The sequence below is a fragment of the Eupeodes corollae genome, chromosome 2 (assembly GCF_945859685.1).
Source record: "Eupeodes corollae chromosome 2, idEupCoro1.1, whole genome shotgun sequence".
Lineage (NCBI taxonomy): Eukaryota > Metazoa > Arthropoda > Insecta > Diptera > Syrphidae > Eupeodes > Eupeodes corollae.
This window is the reverse complement of record NC_079148.1, coordinates 135,756,832-135,781,155: the sequence shown is the minus strand read 5'-3', so window position 1 is coordinate 135,781,155 and position 24,324 is coordinate 135,756,832. Positions and strand designations below refer to the sequence as shown.

Sequence of the window (24,324 nt, the reverse complement as noted above, 5' to 3'; positions counted from 1 at the left end):
AAACGTCAAAATCAGTGTCCACTTACTTGGTGGCTGACATTTTTACCCAATGTCGCAAGAAAAATGTCAACTTTTTGTAGTTGCATTGATAAAATCAGAATGACTTGACAACGTAGTCATTGGCTTAGTGAATGCCTCCAATTTTCTTTAAATCTTAACCCAGGCGACTTCGTTCATTGTAGGTTATGAATCCATGATTATTCCAAAATGTTTATCTTCAAATACATTTGTAGACAAGAAAATTCTTAAAACACCCAGAATTTGCGAATTTGAGACGACTTTTCACTATCGCAGAACGGTTTTTTTAACAGTTAGGTAAGGGTCTCAATAGTTCATGTTTTAAATTTTAAAACATAAAAACAAATATTATTTTTTTCGGACTTAACCCTACTCTTTTGGTACTTCATTTTTTGATCCTAAAACCAGTTTTTTTTTTAATTCAATTGGAAAAAACCCAGGAGCTTCAAATCGATACCCACCAACTCTTTATCGATTTTAAAGCCGAGTATGACAGCATCCATAAAAACAGCTATACAAAGCAATGTCTAGTTTTGAGAACCCTGTCAAACTTATCCTTTTGTGCAGAGTGACGATGAAAGATCCCACCGATGCATTTGATGTCATACGACTTCTTTAATATCGTTCTGGAAAAAATTGTGCAAAACTCAACCGTCAATACAAGCACAACAATAGAGGCACAACGTTCCAAAGGTCCATCCAATTACTCGGATACGCAGATGATATTGACATAATTGGAAGATCAAAGCGTGATGTCAGTGGAGCGTTTTTGAGCATTGCGGTGTAAGCGAAGAAGATGGGTTAAGTGGTCAATGAGGGCAAGACCAAGTATATGCTGTCATCAAAAAAGTACATTGAACAACGACGTCTTGGACAAAACGTCACAATGGACAGCTATAACTTTGAGGTAGTTAAGGACTTTGTCTACCTAGGCACCGCTATTAACACAGACAAAGACACCAGCACTGAAATCAAACGAAGAATAACTCTTACAAATCGCTGCTTCTTTGGACTTAGAAGTCAATTGAGAAAGTAAAGTCCTCTCTCGAGCTTCTAAGATCACCATCTATAAGACACTCACCATTCCGGTTCTAATTTATGGTGCTGAGGCCTGTACCCTGTCAAAGAAAGATGAGAGCGTCTTAGGATGCTTGGAGAGAAAAATTCTTCGGGTGATTTTTGGTCCCGTATGCATAGATAGTTAGCAGAATTAAAGTCCAACATCAATGCATCAGCCGGAAGGTCTTCGAATCCAATCCCGAGGGACGGCGCAGTAGGAGAAGACCGCGACTCAGGTGGCGCACTAAGTTGGGTGAAGACCTCAACCAACTTTGCGTGCGATATTGGAGACAGCTAGCTAGGGACCGAGCTGGCTGGAGACGCATGTTGGTTGAGGCCCAAGTCCACCCCGGACTGTAGCCCCACCTTAAGTAAGTAAGTAAGTAACAATGGAATTGTTTACAAATGATTATAAGCTAAGAAATAAAAACTGATGAACGCAATTACAATTAGGGACTTAAAGTACTCCCACTTGACTTGTAGAAATACACAAAAAACATTGAGTTAGATTTTATTTATAGCTCATACTTTTCTTAAATTAATTCAGAATTTAGATAGTAGTCTCTATTTTAAACTTATGTGGTTCCACCATTGACTTATACTTGATATGGACATCTAGAAGCCGACTAACGTTGTGTATAACTATAAGTTCGTAACGAATATATGATTAATCTTTTGTCACCTTTCCTTCCTTCCTTCCCAAAAATCAGAATCAATTTAATGTATAGTCAATGGGTATATACTCGTATTTCTCAAATTGCTCTTCTAAAGTGCATCAGCTTGAAAGAAAAGTTGAATGAAAATTTGACAGCAGCTTTCAGCCTTACTTAACAGCACTTAAAATATTCAGTCTAGTTTTAATTTGTTTGTATATATCCTGACACTTTTCTAATAATTTGGATGATGTTGTTCTTCAACTACTTTGTTCATACGTTGACAAATTAATCTTAAAAAGGTATCAAATTACCTAAGAGCTTTGCAAATTCTATTTTTTTTTTATTTTGAAACAAACATCGATGGTTTCTTTCTTGTTTACATATGTCAAAAAATTGTTGTTCAAGTGTCATTTTTGGAATTTGTTACAATCATTTAGGAAAGACTTATGTTGGAAATTGTTGATTTGTCAATTTACCTTGCATTGCAAATTGAATAACGAAAGAAAAATTGAAGCATCTCTAAAATTGCTTGAGAAATTGAATGAAAAATGATAAGATAAACAATGTATGTTTTTAAAAAATATTTATTTTTTTCATTCATTACTTTCTCCCAAGCCAAAAAAAAACTATTGCTTCTTTGTAAACGAATCATTTACTTGGACAGTTGAACAGTTTCAACTCAGCTCTAAGGCTGAGTTACGAATTGTTACAAATCTTAAATATTTGACACTTAAACAATGAGTTTAGGAACAATGTAATAAAGTGATGTTGTTACAAACAGTAACAATCTCAACATTAAGAAGCGATAATAGTTAACGATTGTTAAAAATAGTTGAAAATAGTTAGAGAAAGGACAGACCTCAGCTTTCTGACAGCAAAAGTAAACAATTTGTGTGAGAAATTTTGTTTATATTTCTAAAAGTATAGAACTCTCTAAGATCTTCCCAGTTTCCAAGAGCTAAATATTATTGTTTCTTTGAAAGTTAACAAAATCATTATTAACCAATAAAATACATACAGTTTTTATTTGACTTTTGACAATCGAAATCAAACAATTTTAAATTATTTATATAAATTTGCCTTAATTTTTTCAGGAATGGAATGAAAATATAACAACGAATACCTACTTACATGTTACCACATTGGAACTTGTAATGTAAAATTGCATTATAGAAACTTTTTCTACAAACTTTTAAGGGTGAACAGAATTAACTGAAAAAAATAATTTCGGGCCTTATTCATTCAAAATTATGGAAAATTTATATTTGTCTGCGAATGCAAATTTATCTATAATTATATGAACTACTCTCTTATACTTTTTCCCAAAAATATAAGAAGTGTAAGTAAACCCTTAAATTCATTATAAGTTTCTTGGCATCACTTTAACTTATGGAAGTACTTGTGTCAGAAATGACATTAGTCATTTCTTTTACTTGTTGACGTTTGAATCAACCACACGTGTGTTTTTTGCGCATCAAAATATTATTTTTAATAATTTAAGTTTTCTTTAAATATTTCCCTTTAAAAATCAACCAAAAATGGGAAGAACAAATCGTTCACGTAAACGTCGCGATGAAATGAATAAAGTAAAGAAAGCTCGCAATGCTGCAAAGGAACTCGTCCGTCTAAAGAAAACCTTAGGCCTTCTCGATGCCGATGGCAATGAAATCATGAAAGATGTCGAAGAGGTGGCAACTGTCAAAACAGCCAAAGAAATTAAAAAAGTAATTTTACTTAAAATAATTAAATTTACTAAGAAACATATTAACCTATTTTTCTTTTGTTTCTGTTTTGAAGGAAAAACTCGCAAAAGAATTGCAAGAAATCGAACATGAATTTGAAGAAGAACGCGAAAAGGGTGAAGACATCACCGTGGTAAACGAGAAAACTGGCAAAAAACACACATACAACACAAAAACAATGAGAGACGAACACGGTTCCTACCCACCATGGTACAAACCAAGGAAAACACCCAGGCGAATCCGTAAGTTGGAGCACTCACGTAAAATGCGCTTCCGTCAAGCATGGACAACAATTAATGTTCCCTTGTAAGATGTTTTAATGCATTTTATTATATCTCCTGGTTAGTGTTAAGAATTCGTATGTGTTAAGAAAAACAAGTTTTTAATAAACAAAATTAAATGAAAACCCAAAGAACTTTTGTCTTAAATATAGAATACATTTATTTTCCTTTTTATTAGTTTAGATAAAAAACATAATTGACTTAAAAACGAATTTGCGGAAAAGAGAAACGTAACAAAAGAGGACTTCCAAGGCAAATAAGCTAGCCACAAACTGTCATGTGAGTGATTGTGTGTTAAGCAGCTGGTAAAAACAAGTTCAACATTCAGAAAGGGGGAGACAAACCAACAACAATAACGAAGCCATTTCAATCACTGTACCGTGCAGACACGCCACCGCCTTCTACTACCATCGTTCTCCTCAGGTCATTCATCCTTCTTCTCATCTACTGGAGGTGCTGCGATGGCATTGTTATTGTTGAGAACTTGTCCGCCAGTGAATCCAAGAATACCACAGCCCACTGCAGCCAGTCCTCCAGCCTTTATCCCCGCCAACAGACCGATCGGTCCACCGACACAAGTTCCCAATAGAGCACCCATTACAGGATACATGGCTTTTTTATAGGCTAGGGCTTGTTGCAGATGCGCTTCGCCCATTTGTACATTCTCTAGAGCTTCTTCGGCATTATCCGCTATTACTTGTACGCTCTCGGCTTGGTCCTGTACGAGAACTCGTACATCTTGGAACATGCTATGCAGGTCTTGGACTTCTCTTTGCAAATTGTCGAATTCTTTGAGACAAGCCTGTCGGGCTATAAGTTGGTGCTCTTGTAGTTGAAAATCCGCCTGAATTTGGGGTAAGGTGTCATTGTCTTCTTGTAGGGGAGAGTTTTCGTCATTGTCATCGGATTTTGTTGTGCTTGTGGGACTTTTAAGTTGCAGATCTAAAACAAAAACAAAGTTAGACGCGGAATTTTAGGCAGTAAGAAATTATATACTATTAAAGGGATTCTAACTGAAGATCAAGGTTTTTTTTGGAAAAAAAAGGTCAAGGGTACGACCTCAAGGTTGAAGTAACAAAATCAAAAGGAGTACCAACCTAATTCTTGAACTTTTTACGGCTCAAGTGGCTTTATTTATATGATTTATCCTCTTATTGATGACAAACAAGACAAAAATTATTATAGAGTCTAAGCTTAGATGCTCTAAAATGCAAACTTTTTATAGACTTCGATAGTAAATATAACAAATGCCTTATCGATTTTGCTATGAATCATATGTAACAGCAATTAATTTGAGAAAGGTATGAGTAGTTTCAAAACTGGCTATAGTATATGTTTATATACAAAAAGAGAGCAAATAAAAATCAATAAACACAAAGATGCCTTTCAATTTTATTACTTTGACCTAGTATCTTCTTGGGGGGTGGGGGTTTTGATTGTAATCACAGCCCGCCAACCCAACCCCATTTGAAAATAAATCTCTCGGAATCCCTTCTGCTGCCACTCACCCAAATATTCCCGCATCCCTGCCATGGCTTTGTTCTTTCCCGGTGACATCATTTCGTCGAACTTTTGGCGATCGTCGTCGCAAACTTTCTCCCTCAGGATGTCCATTTCCAGCATCAGATTCTTCAATTGTTTTATCACACGCATAGCATTGATTTCTTCCTTTTTGATTTTTGTCCAATCGCCCAGCGCCAGACATTTTTCGATGTTGGATTTGTGATTCTTCAACAAACCCAAGTGGTGTGGAATGGCGAGGTCGTTGAATTTGCGTATTGAAACTTCAGCTTGTTTGAGAGGAATTTTTTCAACGTTTTCAATTTGGTCGAAACTCATTTTTATTATTTTTCTCTTCCGTGGCTGTTTTTAATGCAATTTTTGTCCTTAGTTTCTTCGTTGAGTAAAATTATTAAAAACAATGAAAATGATTTGACATTTCTTATGAATAATTGAAGTAAAACTATTCAATTTTAATTATCAATTAAAAGGAAAACTTTTTTTGCAAGTACAAAGGAAAAGTTTGTAATTTATTTGATGGCGAGTTTAGGTTTGGTTCTGTGTTTTTCTTTCTTCGCTGTTCTGCTCTGTGTTGTGTGGCCTTTGGGTATTTCTTTCTTTATTTTTATTTTCATGAAGGCGAAGGGAACTTTTTTGTTTTGTTTTTTGTTCATGGTTCGTAATTTCTTCGATAATAATATGAATGAAGTTGGCTATGGTTTGGAAATCGAATGACATTGTGTACTGTGTACACTTCTAAGAATTTAATATGACGTTTACATCGACTACTGTGGCGATTTATGGGATTAAGAGGACCATTTAAAATTGAAAGAGGACGAATATGAAAACGGTTATTGGCCAGCGTTTATAGCAATTATTAAATTAGTGGTATAAAATAAACACAAACTTTCTAAGTAAAGCTATAATATGATAAAATATGAGAGACAAATATTTTACTCATAGTTTTTTTTCTGATAAGTTAGACAGGAATGGTTGAGAGTTGTAAGTCACTAGAAGAATTTATTTTCAGAAATTTGTAAACAAAATATAATTCATACGTGATATTCCCAGCATTACAGAAACTCAAAAACGTTCAAATCCATATCAAAACAGAGCCATGACACATCACTTAAATATTTAAGAATGGAAATAAAACTCTATTTTGAATATAAGTGCTGTCAAATTCAAAATACAAGCTGAATTTTCATTATAAAATGTTTTGTTTTTGTAAAACACCAAAACAGTAGGTAATTTTACTGTACAGACTTTAAGAAATTAAGTAAAAGAAAAAACCTCCACGTTGCAGAAAAGTTTTCTTTTCCCGGCGGAACTTTTGCATTCCATGATTTATTTTTGGAAATATATGAATAGTTTTGTTTTATTTTACTTTTAATTTAATTTTTAGTTGGTAGTGATTTTTTTCTCTTCGACTTTGTATATAAAACCGATTGTACTATCTTACTTACTTAAGGTGGCGCTACAGTACTGTGTGAACTAGGGTCTCAACCAACAAACTCCTGCATCTAGATTCTGGATTTGACGACTTTCCGGGCCGGAGCATTGGTTTCCATGCGCTCTACGTGTCCCAGCCATCTTAGCCGTTGGACTTTTACCCTTCTGGCTAAGTCTACGTCGCTGTACAGCCCGAACAGCTCGTCGTTCCATCTTCTCCTCCACTCTTCTTTGATGCATACAGGGCCGTAGATCACACGAAGAACTTTTCTCTCGAACTGAACCAAGGTGCTTTCATCCGCTTTTGTCATAGTCCATGCTTCTGCACCGTATAGCATATAGTATAGACGGGGATGATAAGGGTCTTATAGAGCAACACTTTGGTCCCTCGAGGGAGGACTTTACGACTCAATTGCTTTCTTAGCCCAAAGAAATAGCTGTTAGCAAAATTAATTCTGCGTTTGATCTCAGCGCGGGTGTTGTTTTCTGCGTTTACAGCGGAGCCTAGGTAGACGAAGTCCTTGACTACCTCAAAGTTACGTTGGTCGATGGTGAAATTTTGACCTTTCTTGACGACAGCATGCACTTTGTTTTGCCCTCATTAACCGTTCAATCCATTTTTGCCGCCTCTGCCTCAATACTCACAAAAGCCCCATTGACATCACGCTGAGTTCTTCCGATTATGTCAATGTCATCAGTATATGCTAGTTGTTGGACAGACTTTTGAAAGATAGAGCCTCTAGTGTTGACGTGTGAGCTCTGCACTATTCTTTTAAGCACGATGTTAAAAAAATCCCATGACAGCGCATCATCTTGTCTAAAACCTTTTGTCTCGTTGAAAGGTTCTGTTAAGTTGTTTCCAACCTTCATGCAGCAGCGTGAATTCTCCATGGTCATCCTGCACAAACGGACGAGTTTAGCAGGGATACCAAAACTAGACATGGCTTTATACAGCTCGTCCCTGTAGATGATGTCATATGCGGCCTTGAAATCGATGAAAAGATGCTGGGTGTCGATTTGGTGTTCTTGGATTTTTTCCAGGATCTGCCGTAATGTGAATATTTGATCAACTGTGGACTTTCCTGGTCTAAAACCACACTGATAAGGACCAGATCAGGTTCTTGACGATGGGCTTTAGACGTTCACATATTACGGCAGAGAAGATTTTATAGGCGATGTTAAGTAGACTGATTCCTCTACAGTTGGTGCAGTTTAGAGGATGTCCTTTTTTCAGGATCGGGCAAACAATACTGAGGTTCCATTCTTCGGGTATGCTTTCTTCCGACCATATCTTACAGATAAGTTGGTGCATGTTCCTAACCAACTTATTTCCAGCTGCTTTAAAGAGCTTGGCATTCAAGCCATCCGCTCCAGCGGCTTTATTAGACTACAGCTTAGATATGGCAACCTTTACTTCATCTAAGTCGGGAGGACGGGATTGTTGGCTTTCGTCGTCTATGTTGAATGGATCATCGTGCCTGACAGCAGAATTCAGTTCGTCGTTGACGTTATACAGTCTTTAGAAGTGGTCCTTCCATATCCTCAGCATTGACTGCGGTTCCACTATGATGTTTCCACTTTCGTCCTTGCAGCCTTCGGTTCGAGGTTTATGTACCTGTGAATTTCGTTTCTGGTTTTCGATACATTGTGTTGGCGGCAGAGAACTTCGAGAGAGGTTACTTGTTGTTACTCGGTCGGAAAAGGGTTTGACGATCTCTGGCGATTATAGCCGTTCGACATTGTACCTTCTCCCAGCACATCCGATTTTTGCCTTGTGTCTGGAAACCCGTAGTGCTACCTTCGCTACAACGAGGTAGTGGTCCGGAAAGTTTGGACATCCTTGATGCTGGAAGCCTGTTAGGCGTCAATCGCAATAAGGTCAATCTGGTTGACGGTATATTGATCTGGAGAGCTCCAAGTTTCTTTGTGGATGTTGAGGTGTGGAAAACGCGTACTGGCTACCATGACGTTTCGTCCCGCAAAAAAATATATGAGCCTGAATCCGTTGCCGGAAGTGTTGTCGTGCATTCTGTTCTTCCCGATTATTCCACCAAAGATGTCTTCCCTTCCTAGCTTGGCATTGAAATCGCTCAGTTCTATTTTAATATCGTAGCTAGGACACTGCTCATATGTTTTGCCTAAGAGCTCGAAGAACATATCTTTGGTGTTGTCATCCTTCTCTTCCGTGCCGGCTTGCGCGCATCTCAGGCTAATTTTGCCAAATTTAGCCTTGATGCCTAAGTCTGGCTCCAATGATAAAGCCGCATGCAAATAAGCGCTGTTGGTTTTCTCGGTAGCAGTCACCATAGTAAATATCGCAGTTTTTTGTTAACGGACCTAACATTCCACGTGCATATCCCAAGCTCATTGTTCTTAATTTGTTTGCGTAGGTTGTCAACAGTAAATCCGTCCGTATCCGAGGCTTGTTGGTGCTTTGCAACTGTGATGTTTTAACGGGCCAGGAAGTCACCCTGACGGCACAACCCCAAACCTGGAGTACAGATCCTAAGTATAACTCTAAGGACGGTGAGCCGGATACACCGCTCCTTGTAGGCCTGGAAGTCGTAGAAGCCCTATAAGGTGTTCACTAAGTAGTTCAACCTTACTGGAACTGTAGACGCCACCGTTGATTCCATCTAGAGAATTCATCCGCTGCCGTCTGGATAAGGAGAGGTGCCTTAGTGGAAACACCTCACCCCCTTCTCTCTCGTTTGCTGCCCCCAACAACTTTCGACTGAGTTTACGTTGTTGAGTTTACGTTGTTTGTAGCTCATATAAGTCGATAAGAAACTCAAAATGTTATTTTGTTTTAAACTATATTTTCAACTTAAGCTTTAATTTAATAGTTTTTGCAGTTTTATTTAATTTTTTTTTAAACAAACAAAAAATAAAACTCTCTTTAAACCTAAAATCTTAAGAATAATAATAAATTACATACTAGATTTAATAATATATTTTTTCTTTTATATTCTCTCAGTAAAATCTAAAATTATATAAAATGAAAATATGACAAATCTGGGAATGGAGTTTGGGATTTCATTTATAAGTATATATAAATCAAAAATTATTATAGTCTCATTATTCTCCTGATGATAAACATAAACTATTTTAATATTTTTTTTATGTCGATCCTTTTGGTTTTCTTGTATATATAAACAAACAAAATGAAATGAAACAGAACTAAATAGGCAAGAATAAAACTGAGTTTGAAAAAAAATTCATATAATTTATATATCACATTAAAATAAAATCAGGGATACACAACAACTACTTACTATACTTAAATTTATGTCAACTTTTGTAAACTTATAATAAGCTAAGGATTTTATTATTTATTTTTCTTAAACAAAAAATATTCAAAAACTAAATCCAAAACATTAATTGATTTTTTTTTTTATAATACTCTTAAGGGCAGTACGGTCCCGGTGAATTGCGACACTTGAACAGCACACTGATCATATTTTCAAGCTTCCGTGTCCTGGTTTCTGTTGCAACGAGGTTACTGTGAAGATGATTCATGTCCTGCTGTTGTTTCTCCTGTTAAATAAAGAGGAACATATTAGTATAATATGCCGCAACTATAAATCGAAGCTATATAGATTTTAAAAAATATTGTAATTTGACTAATACAAGCGTACGCTCCGTAGATACCAAAATTGTGTCTGTTTAGTAATGTGAAATACCGAAAGCACTGCGGAAACTAAGTACTACCAAAATGGTAGTGTCTAAACTAACACTTAACACTAAAATGCTGAATCTTATAGTGGTTCAATATTTTCACCATAGTTCAAGAAACTTAAACTCAACTTCTTTATGGCTGAATCACAACACGATTCAGCTTCGTCTGACGTTTACGAGTTCAGCCATAGGAATTTAATGCATGCTATTACCTACAAAGGAGTTTTGACCTTACGTTTCGTTCGACAATCGTAAGGAAAAGAACGTAATGTGACTCAAAACGGAAGTTCTAGTTCAATTAACTGAACATTTGCATTGTCTGACAGCTCAACAGCTGTAGAAAATGTCAACAAACAAAATATTTGCTCTTTAGAGAGATGAAATAATAGAAATGTCATTCAAAGCAACCTCGAAGCAAAAATACTCCATTTAAAAAATATTTGGTCCGTTTATTAACTAACAATTTATTAGAATTCAATAAAAAAAATTGCGCTCATACCCTTAACTTCATGGTTATTCGAACGCATTTTTGATACAATAGTTCGATGTTAGTTATAAAATTTAAAGAATTTCGTAGTGATTACTCTAAATTAGTGAATTAATTATAATAAACTGATGTTGAACATGCTTTTTTCAAGACAAAAATGTACATTAGTTCGCTATCAACAAAATGACTACAAAATAAAAGCTCAAAACTGACTTTTTCATCGAAAAAAGTAAAAAGAAAAACCTGAAAAAAACTTATTAACCTCCACATTTTGTTTTTGATTTGCAAAATGGCCTTAAGCCCAAAGCATCGTTTTTTTTTGTTTGTTTTCATATCTATTCATGGACTAATTGTCAAAATTACAAATACAACAATGTAAACAAACGGGTTAAGGAGAGTCTTTTTGCCTCGAAGCAGGCCCACCGTAACGCAGACGAAGCCGAAGCAGAAGCGTGTTTGTGATTCAGCCATTATGGATCAACTGTGTTCTCATCTTTTTCTTACGTCAAAGAATTGTTCAAGTGTCATTGTTTAGAAATATCGGAATTTGTTAGAATCACTTAGGAACGAATATTGCAATTGATAGAAATTGTTTTTCTGTCATTTGATTATGGTATGTAATAACATTTTTTGGTAGATCATGAGTTACTTTAAATTTATTGTTATCTTCAAATAGTTACAAATCGAAACTATTTGACACTTCATCAATGAGTGATGATGTCATATTGTTACAGTTCGTAACAATCACTATGTTACGGAATGACAATAGTTAACGGTTGTTAACAATAGTTAGAAAAACAGACAAGGCAGGTTCAAAAGTAGCATTGGCTTCCATAAACTTCAGCTAATTCCCAAAAATGGCTTCAGTTTCAACAAAGTTGAAAGAATTAAAAAATTTCGGATTAACTGTTAAAAGGCTAGATCTTTAAATGGACAAAAATACACAAAAAGTTATTCTTACCAATGTTACTAGCCGCGTCTTCAAGGAATCCACGACAGAATAAGTGGCATCTAAAGACTTCTGAAGTTCATTTGTAGTGATGCGTTCATTTGCAAGTGATTTTTCAATTTTGTGCAAACGTGAAGTCACTTCATTTGAATCAATCTCGTTCTCAAGATCACGGGCTTCGAAGGCGTCATCATCGTTGTTATCTAAAAAACACGCAAAGAAAATCAAAAACTTAAGTAACTACAAAAAAGGTTCAATTTTTTTTTTTTGAAGGCTTACCAATCTTTTTACAACTTTGTTTATCCGATTGAAGCACGAAACCCTCTCTGCACTGACAGTAGTATGATCCGTCAGTGTTGTAGCACAATTGATCGCATGGCTTCTCCTCATTGCATTCGTTGATGTCCTTCTCACAGTACTTACCCCCATAGCCTGGAGGGCAACTACAAGCTTCTGGACCGATGCAAGTCCCACCATTGCGGCAAGTCCCACTGCAAATTGCTATAAGAAAAACATAAAAAACAAAATAGGAAAAACATGATAAAAATGATCATGCAACATGCGGCGAACATGCAGCAGTGAAAGTGACATTAATGATCTCCTTCTCTAGGCTTACGTTTCATGCACGCATTTGAGCTCTTGGTGATCCGGCTCCAACCGGGACAACAGTCATAGACCATTTGCTTAGTGGTTTTGTGACGAACGATATCACGATATGCCGGCTCATGGACTAGCTGAACGCGTGTACACATTTGATTCGATTGATTTGTCTGCGCCGGACATGGGTGGCTGATGTGCTTCCACATTGGACGATTGTAAACTTCGACGGTTTTAACGGGCACCAACAGAGCACGCTGCTGTGCGCAGATGTGACGGCTGTAATGAAGAAGCAAATGAAATGAATCTATTTAGTTTGGTTTAGACTTTAGAGCAAGAGTCGAAGTCGATCGATTTATTATTGATCAAATAGTAAAAAAAAGCTTTAAAAAAAACTGGATTGATATAACTGTCGGAAATTATCAAGCCGACTTATGTTGTACAGAGAAATGATCGTAAGACGAGAGAAGCAGATACCTTATAGCTATAGTCGTGCCTCGAAACATTTAATTTAACATGAGAATGTTTGGATGACATTAAATTGATGCGGGTTAGAGGGGGGCTATTATAGTGTAATGACATATAGACATTGGAGGAAACATAAAGACGTGTTGTTGTCATCGGCAACTGTCTTTGAGTTCAAGTCAAGTTGGTCTTGTCGTCACTTTGTCTGTGAACGGTTGACGATGGATGGCGGCCGGCCGGCCAGAGCGGCGCCTTAAGGCTTTCTGTCATCGAATAAGAAGTGCAACCTAATTATATATTTTATAATGAAATTAAATTCAAGTTTTTATTTTATGCCCAAAATTCATCGACGTTGTGTCATGGAAAGTGTCAGGATTGAATTATTTAATTATGTCTTTGGGGTGTTGGAAAAGGGATGAGAAACACGAATTTAGGTACTTAACCAACATCAGACAGATTGAGCACAAGGTTATTGAAATTGAGTGTTATTTCATGTTGACAGAGGGCGTTACATAACAACTTAATTGATATTTCACTGTAAGATAAACTTGACATGCATTGGAAAATTTGTTCACTTGTCAAATTTAGACCATTGCTGAATTAAACTATATCTGTCAATGTCAAAAGGTCCTTTTGGTGATTTTCTTAAGTTTACTTTATAGAAAGATAGAAAGATAGATTAGTTCTTTATTATACAAAAAATGGTTTACAAATTTCATTTCTTAAGAATAAGAGCATGGCTTTTCTGCCGTCTGCCTGAAGTTTGCTTTATATGGATTGTTTGCTTAAGCTTATGACAGGATGAAATTGAAAATACTTATTGTAGGTACAATGACATCTTTGTATTGTAATATGTATACACTCTTTATCTCTTTTAATATCGTGTTATAGTCAAATAAAATAAACATGAGCACGACCAACGACCAACAAATGAACGAATATTCGTCGATTTTGACATTTCTTTCACATGAGAGTTTTTAATTCGTCGCGAATAAAGTTTGACTTTGATCACCGAAACCAAAACAAGAATGAATTTTTTAGGTTAAGTACGTGCGATTATTTTATTCGTTGCGAGTGTGGATAATGTGGGACGCGAATAAAGTTTGACAGTTCGTATCAACTTCTATTTTTTTCGCGACGAATAAATTTGTTTTCTTAAATTTATTAATATATGATATTGAAAAGTAAAAGTATGCATCATAAATGAAATAGAAACTAGGTATATTGCTATCGTTTTGTTAAGAATTTGTGTGGAAATATGTCTTCAAACGCATATAAACTCACATTTTGCAAGTCATTCGTCGGTCGCGCTCATGTGAATGCTGCTTGAGAGGAGAACTCGCTTCGTTAAGCATCGAGAAACCTCAAGTGATTAAGAGGAGAAATAACTTCGAGAACATTCAGCGCTCTTTTGGAAAATGCTCGAATCGGTGAATACCAAAATCCCATTACACATCATACAGAATCTCAAACGGGCTTCAAAGTGAAAGGAAACTCTAAAGACGATACAATTAACTCTAAATGCAGAACTATGCTCATAAACTTATCTCTTATAAGGACTCAAAAGAATTTTGGAACAATGTAAGGGTACTAGGAGGACGCTCTCAAAAAACTGCGAACAATAACTCCATAGGAGAAGACAGTCTTGCAAATCATTTTAAAAAGCTGTAAGCAATTAAAGATACCACCATGTTAGAGTTTAGCTATGCGCAACCACACACCTGTGTGTACAAACTAGACTGACCAATTTCACTGAACGAGCTGAATATCGTTTTGGATAAAATGAAAACTAATAAGGCACCTGGTGTCGATGGAATCCCTTCCGAATTTTATAAATTCTTCACTTTACAGTTCAAAAACAACCTGTTAAACTTCTTCAACCAATTCTGCGATGATGCCTCCGTTCCGATCTGTTTTAATAAAGCGATTATCAACGACATTTTCAAGAGAGACGAGCGTTGCTGAGAATTATAGGGGCACATCTATCCTAAATACGCTGCTAAAAGTTTTAAGCTCAATTCTCTATGAGAGGCTTATCAGATGGATTGAGTCAACAAACCGCTTAAGTATTTTTCAAGCAGGGTTTCGGTCAGGATTCTCTACTGTGGATCATTTCTTCGCGATGTCTAGTATTGCATCAAAGTATTTAGAAAATTCTAAGAGGCTCTACGTTTGCTTCGTAGATTTTAAAGCGGCCTTTGACAAGGTAAAAAGCCAAGCATTGATCTACAAGTTATCATCTTTAGGTGTATCTAGGAAATTCTTTCTATTATACTTCAAATTCCTGGATTCAACAACTGCGGCAATTTGGAATGGAAGCAACTTATCGGAATGGTTTGAGACGTCTACGGGTGTTCCCCAAGGATGCATTCTCAGCCCAATTTTGTTTGCCCTTTATATCGATGCTGACACTGACATTCTTCCGGGAGGTGTATTTTTTGCGGGCTTCTTAGTCAGAGTCTTACTGCGTATGCTGATGACCCAGTGCTATTTGCTGAAACACCATGTGCTCTGCAACTGCAAATCAACAGACTTCAAGACTACTGTTCAACTTGGGGCCTAAAAATCAATACAAGTAAAACAAAAGCTATGATTTTTGAATCTAGACACCGAACAAGGCTACCGGAGGAATCATGTAAAGGAGTTCAAGTACCTGGGAGTGTTGATAACATCTTACCTTAACTGGAGAAAACATACAAAGGAGAAAGGTAGGGAAACCAAACTAGCTATAAATCTGATGTGGCCAATTTTTTTCAGCAACAGCAACATTACCCGTGTTTTTTGGGAAATCTATTCATAGTAAAGTAGGATTTTACACCAATAACAAAAACAATATCCATAGTGAGAATAACACCGATAAAAGTTAGAGTACAATCTCACTATGGATAGGTTTTTGATATTTATACAAGCCTCGAATGGATCTTATGTGATTTCTTTCTGAAATGTTGGTACGATTGATATTGCATTTGTATCTCGATGGCTGTGTTCGTTGAGTAGTTCTGCATTTGGAATCATGTGTGTTTTCCATTGCGGAAAAAACAAATCTATTACTGTTGATATTATTTAGTTTTGTTAGTGAAAATGGACTAACTGGGCTTATTTTGCAAGAAAAAAACAATAGAAAAGATATTTATGTTTTGCTATGTTTCCAAAAAAGGTTTATCTCAGTTTAGAATAGATAAATCTTAACTCGACTCAGGTATATAAAGAATTGAGGTGAGCTTCAAGCTCGCTTCAACACCACATGTTAATGTAGTAGTCTACGAACAAACCCCCTTTTTGAAGTTTTTTATTATTATTTTGACAGATCTTCTTTCAGTTGTACCAATTTTTATATACAAAAATCTGGCCACTGCGGATGGTTTTGTTGGGAATTTCTCACTTTACTATATATGAAATGCGAACAAAACAAACGCGTTGATGTAGCATCGAAGTACCGAGTGTTCAAAGCAACAGTCAATACTTGTATGTTTTATGGGGTACGCACAACATGAGGAATTCGAAAGTATCCAGAGGTTCTTTTTCAAACGATTATTCCGATTACCTAACGCAACACCAACGTATGCTTTACAAGTGGAGTCAGGTTAAGCACCGATTTACATCAATAATCTTAAATCACATGCCAAATATCTGACTACAGTAGTGAAAAGACAAAACGGGCTACATACAATGTAAGTCAATTCTGTTAAGGCAACTTCGAAGAAACGCAACAACTTTCAAAGAATGGAACCATCTTGCTGAGGCACAAAATGTAACGCATCCTTTAACTGAAAAAAAAAGTTATTGAATGGCAGAATTTTACAATATCTAGAAAGGGCATCCTCTTCAGAAAGTAGAAACATTTACAGGAACCTGAACCACCAATTGTCAACTGATATGAGTTATTTTTGCAAGAAACTGCAGAAGCTATTGGTACCATCTTTAGGGCTAGAGTCGAAGTACTTAATCTAAACTTTGAGCCTTATGGATCCGACGTATTACAAATCTGCACTCTCTGCAATTTAAGAGAACTTGAAGGTACTCACCATTTTATAGCCGTTTGCCTAATATCGCAAGAAATAAGGCGATTATATTTCTAAGCCAATTTTTTGACTTCGAACGCGCTTATTGATATTCTCAACGGATCAATTGTTTGGGTAAATCTCTTTAAATTTTGTAAACATGCGTTGTCATATCGAAATAGTTTTTGAACGTTAAGAAATATTCTTTTATATTTTAAACAAAAACTACTCCGTTTTTAAGATTCGCTTTTTCTTTAACAATTTTCTCTTTAAAAAGTCGAATAAGTTGATAAAATAAATAAAAAAATGTAAAAAACAGTTTATTGAAGATTTAAAAACTTTTATATTTTACTTATATGTATTTTAGTTTAAAAAATGTCCTTATGTTCTTAGTTTTAATAGAATGTAAAACTTATCTATATATCATCTAGTGGGTTTTTATGGCACCTATTAGCTGCCGTTAAATTAGATATTGTAGTTGCTTTCTGACTTAACTTTTTATATAAAACTTCCAACGCCACCTTGAGGCTACGGCGAAAGTAAACAAAAACAGCTTCATGATAATACTACACATTTTATATACAAAGATGACATGTGCAGCGACTTACAAAAGAATAAAGCACATGTTACATTTCATAATATTTGATATCGACGATTTCTTATTGAACAAAGCTTTTTTGGTCTTTTTTTGTTTCACTGATTTGAGTGTGTGAATCCGATGTTTCCAAAAAAGATCAATTTATTCTCCAAAGAAATATAGAGATATATAAAAAAAGCAGCTGTCAATTTCGACACAATAAAAATCAGCTTTTAGCTATCAAATCACATATGGAAATTATGTTCACATTTTTATTTTCTTTGTTGATTAAAAAGCGGCACAAGTAAACCACTTACAAGTTCCATTCAACCATAAATCTCTAATCTTAAAATTTGATCAAAATATTTTTGCATTATCTAAAATCTCTTTTGTCTCTAATGGCCGACGGAGTCAATTATATATGCCTAAAATCTTAATTTTGATTTCGTATGCCAAGCTCATGATAACAGGCCTTACAGGTTTCGAATATTATCGCTGATTGCAATTCTATTCAAATTCGAATATTTATTTGTTTTTGTTAGCAAATGCATCTAATTATAGAAAATTTGACAAACAAAAAATCAAGATCAAATCGATGAAATCATGAATAATTTTACAGAAAAAAAAGTTCACACGATCGATATCTTTTTTAATGATCTTATATCTAAGACAAAACAATAAATTATTTCGTTCGATTCAGAGAATACTTGGCTTCGAAGACACAAACAATAAATGATAAATATACAAAATTAAATAATGCATCAATTTGGTATTGCACTCAATTCGGTTTATTAATAAATATTTAAAAACAAACAAATAAATCACAATCAATCTGTAATACAAACAAAACATTGACCGCGTCGATTTTAAGAAGGTGCATGACCCAAAACTGGGCGATTGTTTTTCGTGCGTTAAGTGACATTTGACTTTTAAAAATTTCAGCGTGCGCGATTCAAGTAAATGAGAATGGCTGCGCTGCTGATGCCACTTGTTGTTGTTCATTATTGAATTTTTGCATTGCATAATGTAACGTGTAGCTTTATGGCTATGTGCAGTGTAGATTAGTGAATTCAAATGGTTGTATTCAGAGTCACAGTTGGATTGTGTTTATACAGAATACGGCCAGGCGAAGTACCACTTAATTGTTCTTAAGATTATTTCCATTGAGATGATATTTCATTAGTGGAATATTAACCTTCCGAAATATGTGGGCATCACGAAAACGTTGTTCACATTCCATTTCAGTTAATGTAAATTCACACAACAATGATTTATCACTGAATGGCGGCATCCAGCGGATATTCTTTTAGCGCACCCTAGGGTAACATTCAGCGGCAAATTACTTGCAACCTGTTTCGATCGGGACGTAACGTGTGTATCAGGTACCTATCCGTTCCGTATATGCATACCTGAAAATTGTTTATAAATTATTCCACTTGCGCTCTTACATGTACACTGTACAGTATGCAAAAAAGGTCGGCAATCATTTAATTAAAACACCCAACGTCCTCGCTATACGTACCACATTGATAAACCTTCGCTAGTTCACATAGGTACTGGCAGTGGCAGCTTCCAATACCGGTATCCATTTTAAAGCGGCCGACCACCGCAGGAACCCGTTTATGCAATGATATCATAAACTAGTGCCACTAGGCGAACGGTATGTGTGTCGTACGTAATATGTAAGCAAAAAGTATATGTTATAAAAACATGAAGGCCATAAACAAATTACGAATCCTTACGTTACAGCTACAGCAGCGCAACGTACTGCTGACTGCTGGGAATCGTACTTTACTGGAATGCTGCCCATTTGGATAAATGTATACGCCTTTTGCTCTGGATAACAACAAATACGCGATGATAGTGAATATGGCTAACGGCTAACACAACTCAACTTATGTATGGTGATCATATCAAAGGCTGTTTTTTATGCTATCGCTGCCAGATGCCAGTGGCCTTAAACGCACAAGTCATCACAGCTTAATGAGCAGTTTAGCACCCATTATCACATAAATATTTAAGGGGTTTAAAACAAGGTATCAGAAAGTGTATTCTAATGGCAAAATTTTAAATAATCCGAGATGAGTGAGAAAAAGAGATAAATTATTTTATAGCTGCTAAGTGCTTTTTTAATGTCAATTAAGTTAAAGATAATTAAATTTCATTGTTTTTTTTTGAGGACTGACGTTTTTCATCTAGGGTTGACAGTTGCTGGACTCATCTTTATATTTACGATACAATGTTTGACAAAGTGAGATTTCAATCCTTCCAGAAATGACACTTGTTAGAACTATCTTTAAGGATATGAACGATACGGATTTTGACAGAACGAGATTTCTCCAACGTCATCCTTCAACTTTCTTGGCGTTCGATTTTCAATTATGACATAACGTCTGGTCGTTTACTTCATAAAGCTGTCAATGTATGACAATTATAATATTAAATTAGATTTGTCCAAGGAACATTTCACTTTTTATTACTGTTATAATCTCAAATATTTATAAACAAATTAAATTCCTAGAAACATTCATAACCTTTTTTATAGCTAAGAATTATTTACTATAAAAGAACCGTTATCCATTATCATTTCTAAATTTTACCATAAATTTGTTGATGCATTTGTAAAAACAATCTATAAAATACATTTTTATTGCAATATAAAAGACATCATTATTTTACCGACTTACATAAGTTATTTCCTCGTATAACTGTCATAATTGTGTATCTTTTCTTTTATCTTAAAAGTCTAAATATTAAACCTGAGATTTTAATTGAGTCATTTGAATATTATCTTGATGTCCCATAAACTTAGAATGGGCTCAATTCTCGTTAACAAAAACAACAGGGACCCCCAAACTTATTCACTCGTATATTCCCCTAATCAGCCTATTTCCAATCAACATTAGCTCTGGTTATTTTTTATAGCCCACAAAATGGCTTTCTAAATAAATGCCAAACATATTTGAAATCTCTGTCAACGTCTAATTTAAATGCCCACATACACCCACTGGTTGGTTAGTTAGTGTGGTTCGGAGCGGTGGCGGTGACTTTCGATGGATGGCGGCGCGGGATCCCCCAAACGAATTGGATCTCCGCATAAAACATCGGACCAACTACATCAGTCTGCATGTCGTTGTCGTGCATCTTGTAATGGCTGTTGCAGCTGAAAGTAATGTGCTCACTTAACATTGCATCGCCTCCTATAGGCACATAATGTTAATGTTGCAGGAGCGACTAGACAAAATGTTTGCTTTTAAAATTGCTTGCGCAGCATAGACTTCCCATAACCAACAAGCGACAAGAAAGTACCACTACGAGCTCCACGCAAGTGCGGATGCCTCAAAGACTTGTGTCCCGTGCAACAATCTGTTCAATATGGCATTACCGCGTCTTAATTTCAATTACATTCGTGTTAATTATTCTCCCAGTCAAATGGAGATGGAGACGTGGTCCTCCTCCTCGTTGTACACTGCAAAGTACATATCGTACATGCTGTGCTAGTCTCGCTTTCAATGAAGTCATAGTAATGCACTGCCTGCTGTTTTCCAAGATTTTAAATTGAACCGACATACAGAAAGGATGTTCGTATTAATCAACCCGTGTGATTCATGCAACAGGCGTAACCGTTTTTTCTGCTATGCCATTGTGAATGCAGTTTATATATTATAATGACAGACGATTTTTTCATGCCAAAAGATGGCCTCATTCCGAATGAAAGAGCAAAAGTTGCACCGAAACGGTATAATCAAACTGACACCTTTATACCTAAGAAGATGTCACAAGTCACAGTGAAGTAAGTCTAAAGTGGAAGTGGAATCGGTTGTTTATGTAGGCAAAATGACCAGATGACAGGTACTAATCTTGGCTTGGACAAGACTGTTATGCTTATGGCGGAGCCGAAAATATTCCAAATGTTCGGCATTTTCTCTTTGTGTCATTTTAATATATTCAATGTGACAGATCTTATGGGATTTATTTTGTGTGCAGTCTAAAAATTTTGTTTGTGTCCTACCTGCCCGTTTAGAGTCTCATTCACACAGGTGGGTTTATAATATCGTGTTTTTTTTTTTGCTGTTATTGAGTAAATTAAAGCACAGGAGAATTGAGAAAGCAATTTAAATTAATAAATGAGTCTACGAATGTGGGACAAGCCTTCAACAGGAAAAGGCGAAATTAAGATGCTAATTGAATGTCAAAATGATAAATTCAAACAAAAAGAAAAGAAGGTTACTAAGCTGCGCTGTGCTACGACTGCGCCTGTGTCTTGTGCCGTGTGGTGCTTGTGCATGAGAAGAATTATGTCTTCAGAGTTTACCAGGGTCTTGTGTAGCTTGGTTCAATATGTTAACTTTTATTTCAATTTATGTATTTTTAGGCTTCGTGACAAGTTAAAATCGTGTTTAATTTGCTGGATAATAATTTTTGTTTAAATTTAACAAAGAGGATGCTCTCCTAGGTTAAATGTTAGTGTTGCATGTAATCTGGGGGTAGATAATGTTTACACATTAAAGTTTCACGCAACGTACACACAATTTGTGTATGTTTTTACACGATTGCTTTTTACGTTTTATTTTGAGTTCCATTAAAAACTTTTGCATCGTTCCCTTCCTATAAATTTTAAGTTCCTGAAAACTCAATTTTGTGGAGGAATTGTCAAAAACTGCATTTCTTTTAAATTCAGCTATTCCAATTTTAAAAAAGGACTTAACCTCACATTGATTTATCCCTAATAAATTATATATAAAAATAATAATTTAACCAAACCTGACTTTAAATAACCACTTTCAAATAAAGATATTACAACAATATTTGTTGCAATTTTAGTAAATATTTGTCATAGTATAGAAAAACATTACTGAAACGTCAACAATAATTGCAACAACCACAACTGTCAAAATAAATTAGTAGTAATTTGAAACAAAAACTGTATTTTATTATCTCAGCAGCATAAAAGTCATAAAAACTCTACCATAAAAACACGAAAAAGCACTTCTGTCACAATAGGAGTTGTTTTTTTTTTTTTTTTGGTGTTGTCAAGTTTGTTTGTATTATTCATATGGGTCTGTATAAACAAATCTCATATAAAACTAATTTTCTCACAATCTATTGCTTGTATTTTAATGCATTTGTCATCTGCATCTACATCTGCAATTTACCATCCTATAGACAAAAGAATTTCAAATTCAAAATTAAAAATAAGCCAGCAGCTATTGTGCAACCAAAATATATTGACAGACACTCTATAACTTCATCACACAGCTGGACATTGTTCATAAGATAAACCGTTAGACATAATGCTAGCCTTAAGTCACCACATGAAACAATGCATTTATAATCCAAAGAAGAGAAAAAGACTAATCGCTTAATTAACATTTTGTGGAACGCTCCCAAAAGAAACCTTTCAAATTTATCAACTAAAGTCGTCAATCAAAATTGACATATATAGAATGCGCTTTACTAAAGTAAAAAACTAACAAACAAAAAAATGTCATCCCCAAAATTAATGAATTTTGTTGCAATACAATCAACATCCAATTAACATAAATAAATATCAGATAAACGACAGTCCAGGTTAAGCAAAATAAAAAATCGACTTGAAGCTGACATTTGTGTGACGGTACGCAGTACACTCGTTAATGGAATCTGACAGCTTTGAGCACTACGTCTACTGCTTGATATGTGAACGCCCCCTAAACGGGCTGCATTCAGTGCATTTAAATGATACCATGGCGGAGTTTAATGTAATTTAATCACCGATGATCTCGTGCGTGATCTTTTCCGTTATGTCATCACATTCGGTCGTTACCGTTGCATTCGACCGTCGAGCCTCGGTGGCGTTGTCTTCGAAGTAAATTGAATTTGTTTTACTAACCCAGTCCCCATCCCCATTGACATACTCTGCATGTTGTTATTATGCTCCTTGGACTATATTGCGTGCTTCGAAAACAAGGAAATCAGATACTTGACTTTCTTCAGGCGAACTTGGGGGCAGACAAACAATTTTTTTTGTTGTTTAAACTGAAATTATTTGCATTACATCAGTTTCTTTGAGGAAAGAAAAAAAGAAAACCTTTCCAATTTTTTTGTTGTTGTTCGTATAACATTCTGTCACCCGGGTTTATCATCTGTGGCCCCTTTTGAATAAAAACAACAGCAAGATAATGGTCAGATGAATGCCGAACGGATTATCATGACATGAAGAAAATGTTACAAAAAAGCCTCTTAGACAAAACGTGATTTTCGAATTAATGAGAAGTATTTTCTCTTTTTTTTTTGCCCATTCATTTTGATTTTCATTTTAGATTTGTTTAACATCTCGGTAATTGGTTTTCATCGTTCGATTTACAAGATGAAAATATGCTTAACGCAGTTATAATACTCGCAGCAGCCAATCATATTGAATTTCTTTGACATAAAGTCGTGCAATAATAAGGCAGTTTCTACACGGATTATGAGTGTGTTTTTGAATTAACATATTTATGTTGCCTCAGAGTGGGATAAATTACAAAATTAATTTTGAGAGATCATAGATGATAACGTTATATTTTTAAGTGTTAAATATTATGTTAACGAGTGTTTAGATGAAAGAAAAAAATGTTAATTTACAACGTCACACAGATTTACAAGGTACGATTTCAATCGAATTGAAAAAAAATGTAATAAAACATAGATATACTTTTTATGCTTTCAAAAAAAAAAAAAACAAACAGAACCAAATTAAGTAAATTATTATTCTTCTTCTTTAAGTTCGTCTAAATTAACATTGACATAAACACTAACACTAGTTTTGCCGTTAAAAAAATACAGCAATATAACAAAAATAAAGCATCTTACAATCTTGTTCCATATTTGGCACTTTTAA

At 35.2% G+C, this 24,324-nt stretch overlaps 3 protein-coding genes across 3 annotated transcripts in view; 1 reads left to right on the top strand and 2 right to left on the bottom strand.

The window, feature by feature from the left end:
* Window positions 1–3,151: 3,151 nt before the first annotated feature.
* On the top strand, window positions 3,152–3,806 carry LOC129946849 (protein LLP homolog). The gene is made up of 2 exons (XM_056057210.1): window positions 3,152–3,457; window positions 3,531–3,806. Exons 1-2 carry the CDS (start codon window positions 3,272–3,274, stop codon window positions 3,783–3,785), a joined length of 441 nt encoding a protein of 146 aa, XP_055913185.1. The 5' UTR covers window positions 3,152–3,271; the 3' UTR covers window positions 3,786–3,806.
* An 82-nt stretch (window positions 3,807–3,888) lies between these two features.
* Window positions 3,889–5,889, bottom strand: LOC129946848 (syntaxin-17). Its single transcript, XM_056057209.1, has 2 exons — window positions 5,265–5,889; window positions 3,889–4,698 (listed from the first exon to the last, which is right to left on the bottom strand). Exons 1-2 carry the CDS (start codon window positions 5,593–5,595, stop codon window positions 4,181–4,183), a joined length of 849 nt encoding a protein of 282 aa, XP_055913184.1. The 5' UTR covers window positions 5,596–5,889; the 3' UTR covers window positions 3,889–4,180.
* Window positions 5,890–9,909: 4,020 nt separating this feature from the next.
* LOC129947132 (uncharacterized) overlaps window positions 9,910–24,324 on the bottom strand; it is a 61,026-nt gene continuing 46,611 nt past the window's right edge. Inside the window, exons 3-6 of the mRNA XM_056057573.1 lie at window positions 12,439–12,698; window positions 12,102–12,323; window positions 11,835–12,025; window positions 9,910–10,245 (exon numbers count right to left, since the gene is read on the bottom strand). Of these exons, the coding sequence (XP_055913548.1) occupies window positions 10,114–10,245; window positions 11,835–12,025; window positions 12,102–12,323; window positions 12,439–12,698 (805 nt within the window). The 3' untranslated portion in view covers window positions 9,910–10,113. The remainder of the gene's footprint in view (window positions 10,246–11,834; window positions 12,026–12,101; window positions 12,324–12,438; window positions 12,699–24,324) is intronic.

Coding starts and splice junctions, on each gene's coding strand:
- LOC129946849 (XM_056057210.1), top strand. CDS start 3,272: ATGGGAAGAACAAATCGTTCACGTAAACGTCGCGATGAAATGAATAAA. Junction 3,458..3,530: donor CAGCCAAAGAAATTAAAAAA/GTAATTTTACTT, acceptor TCTGTTTTGAAG/GAAAAACTCGCAAAAGAATT.
- LOC129946848 (XM_056057209.1), bottom strand. CDS start 5,595: ATGAGTTTCGACCAAATTGAAAACGTTGAAAAAATTCCTCTCAAACAA. Junction 4,699..5,264: donor AGGGATGCGGGAATATTTGG/GTGAGTGGCAGC, acceptor TTTTTGTTTTAG/ATCTGCAACTTAAAAGTCCC.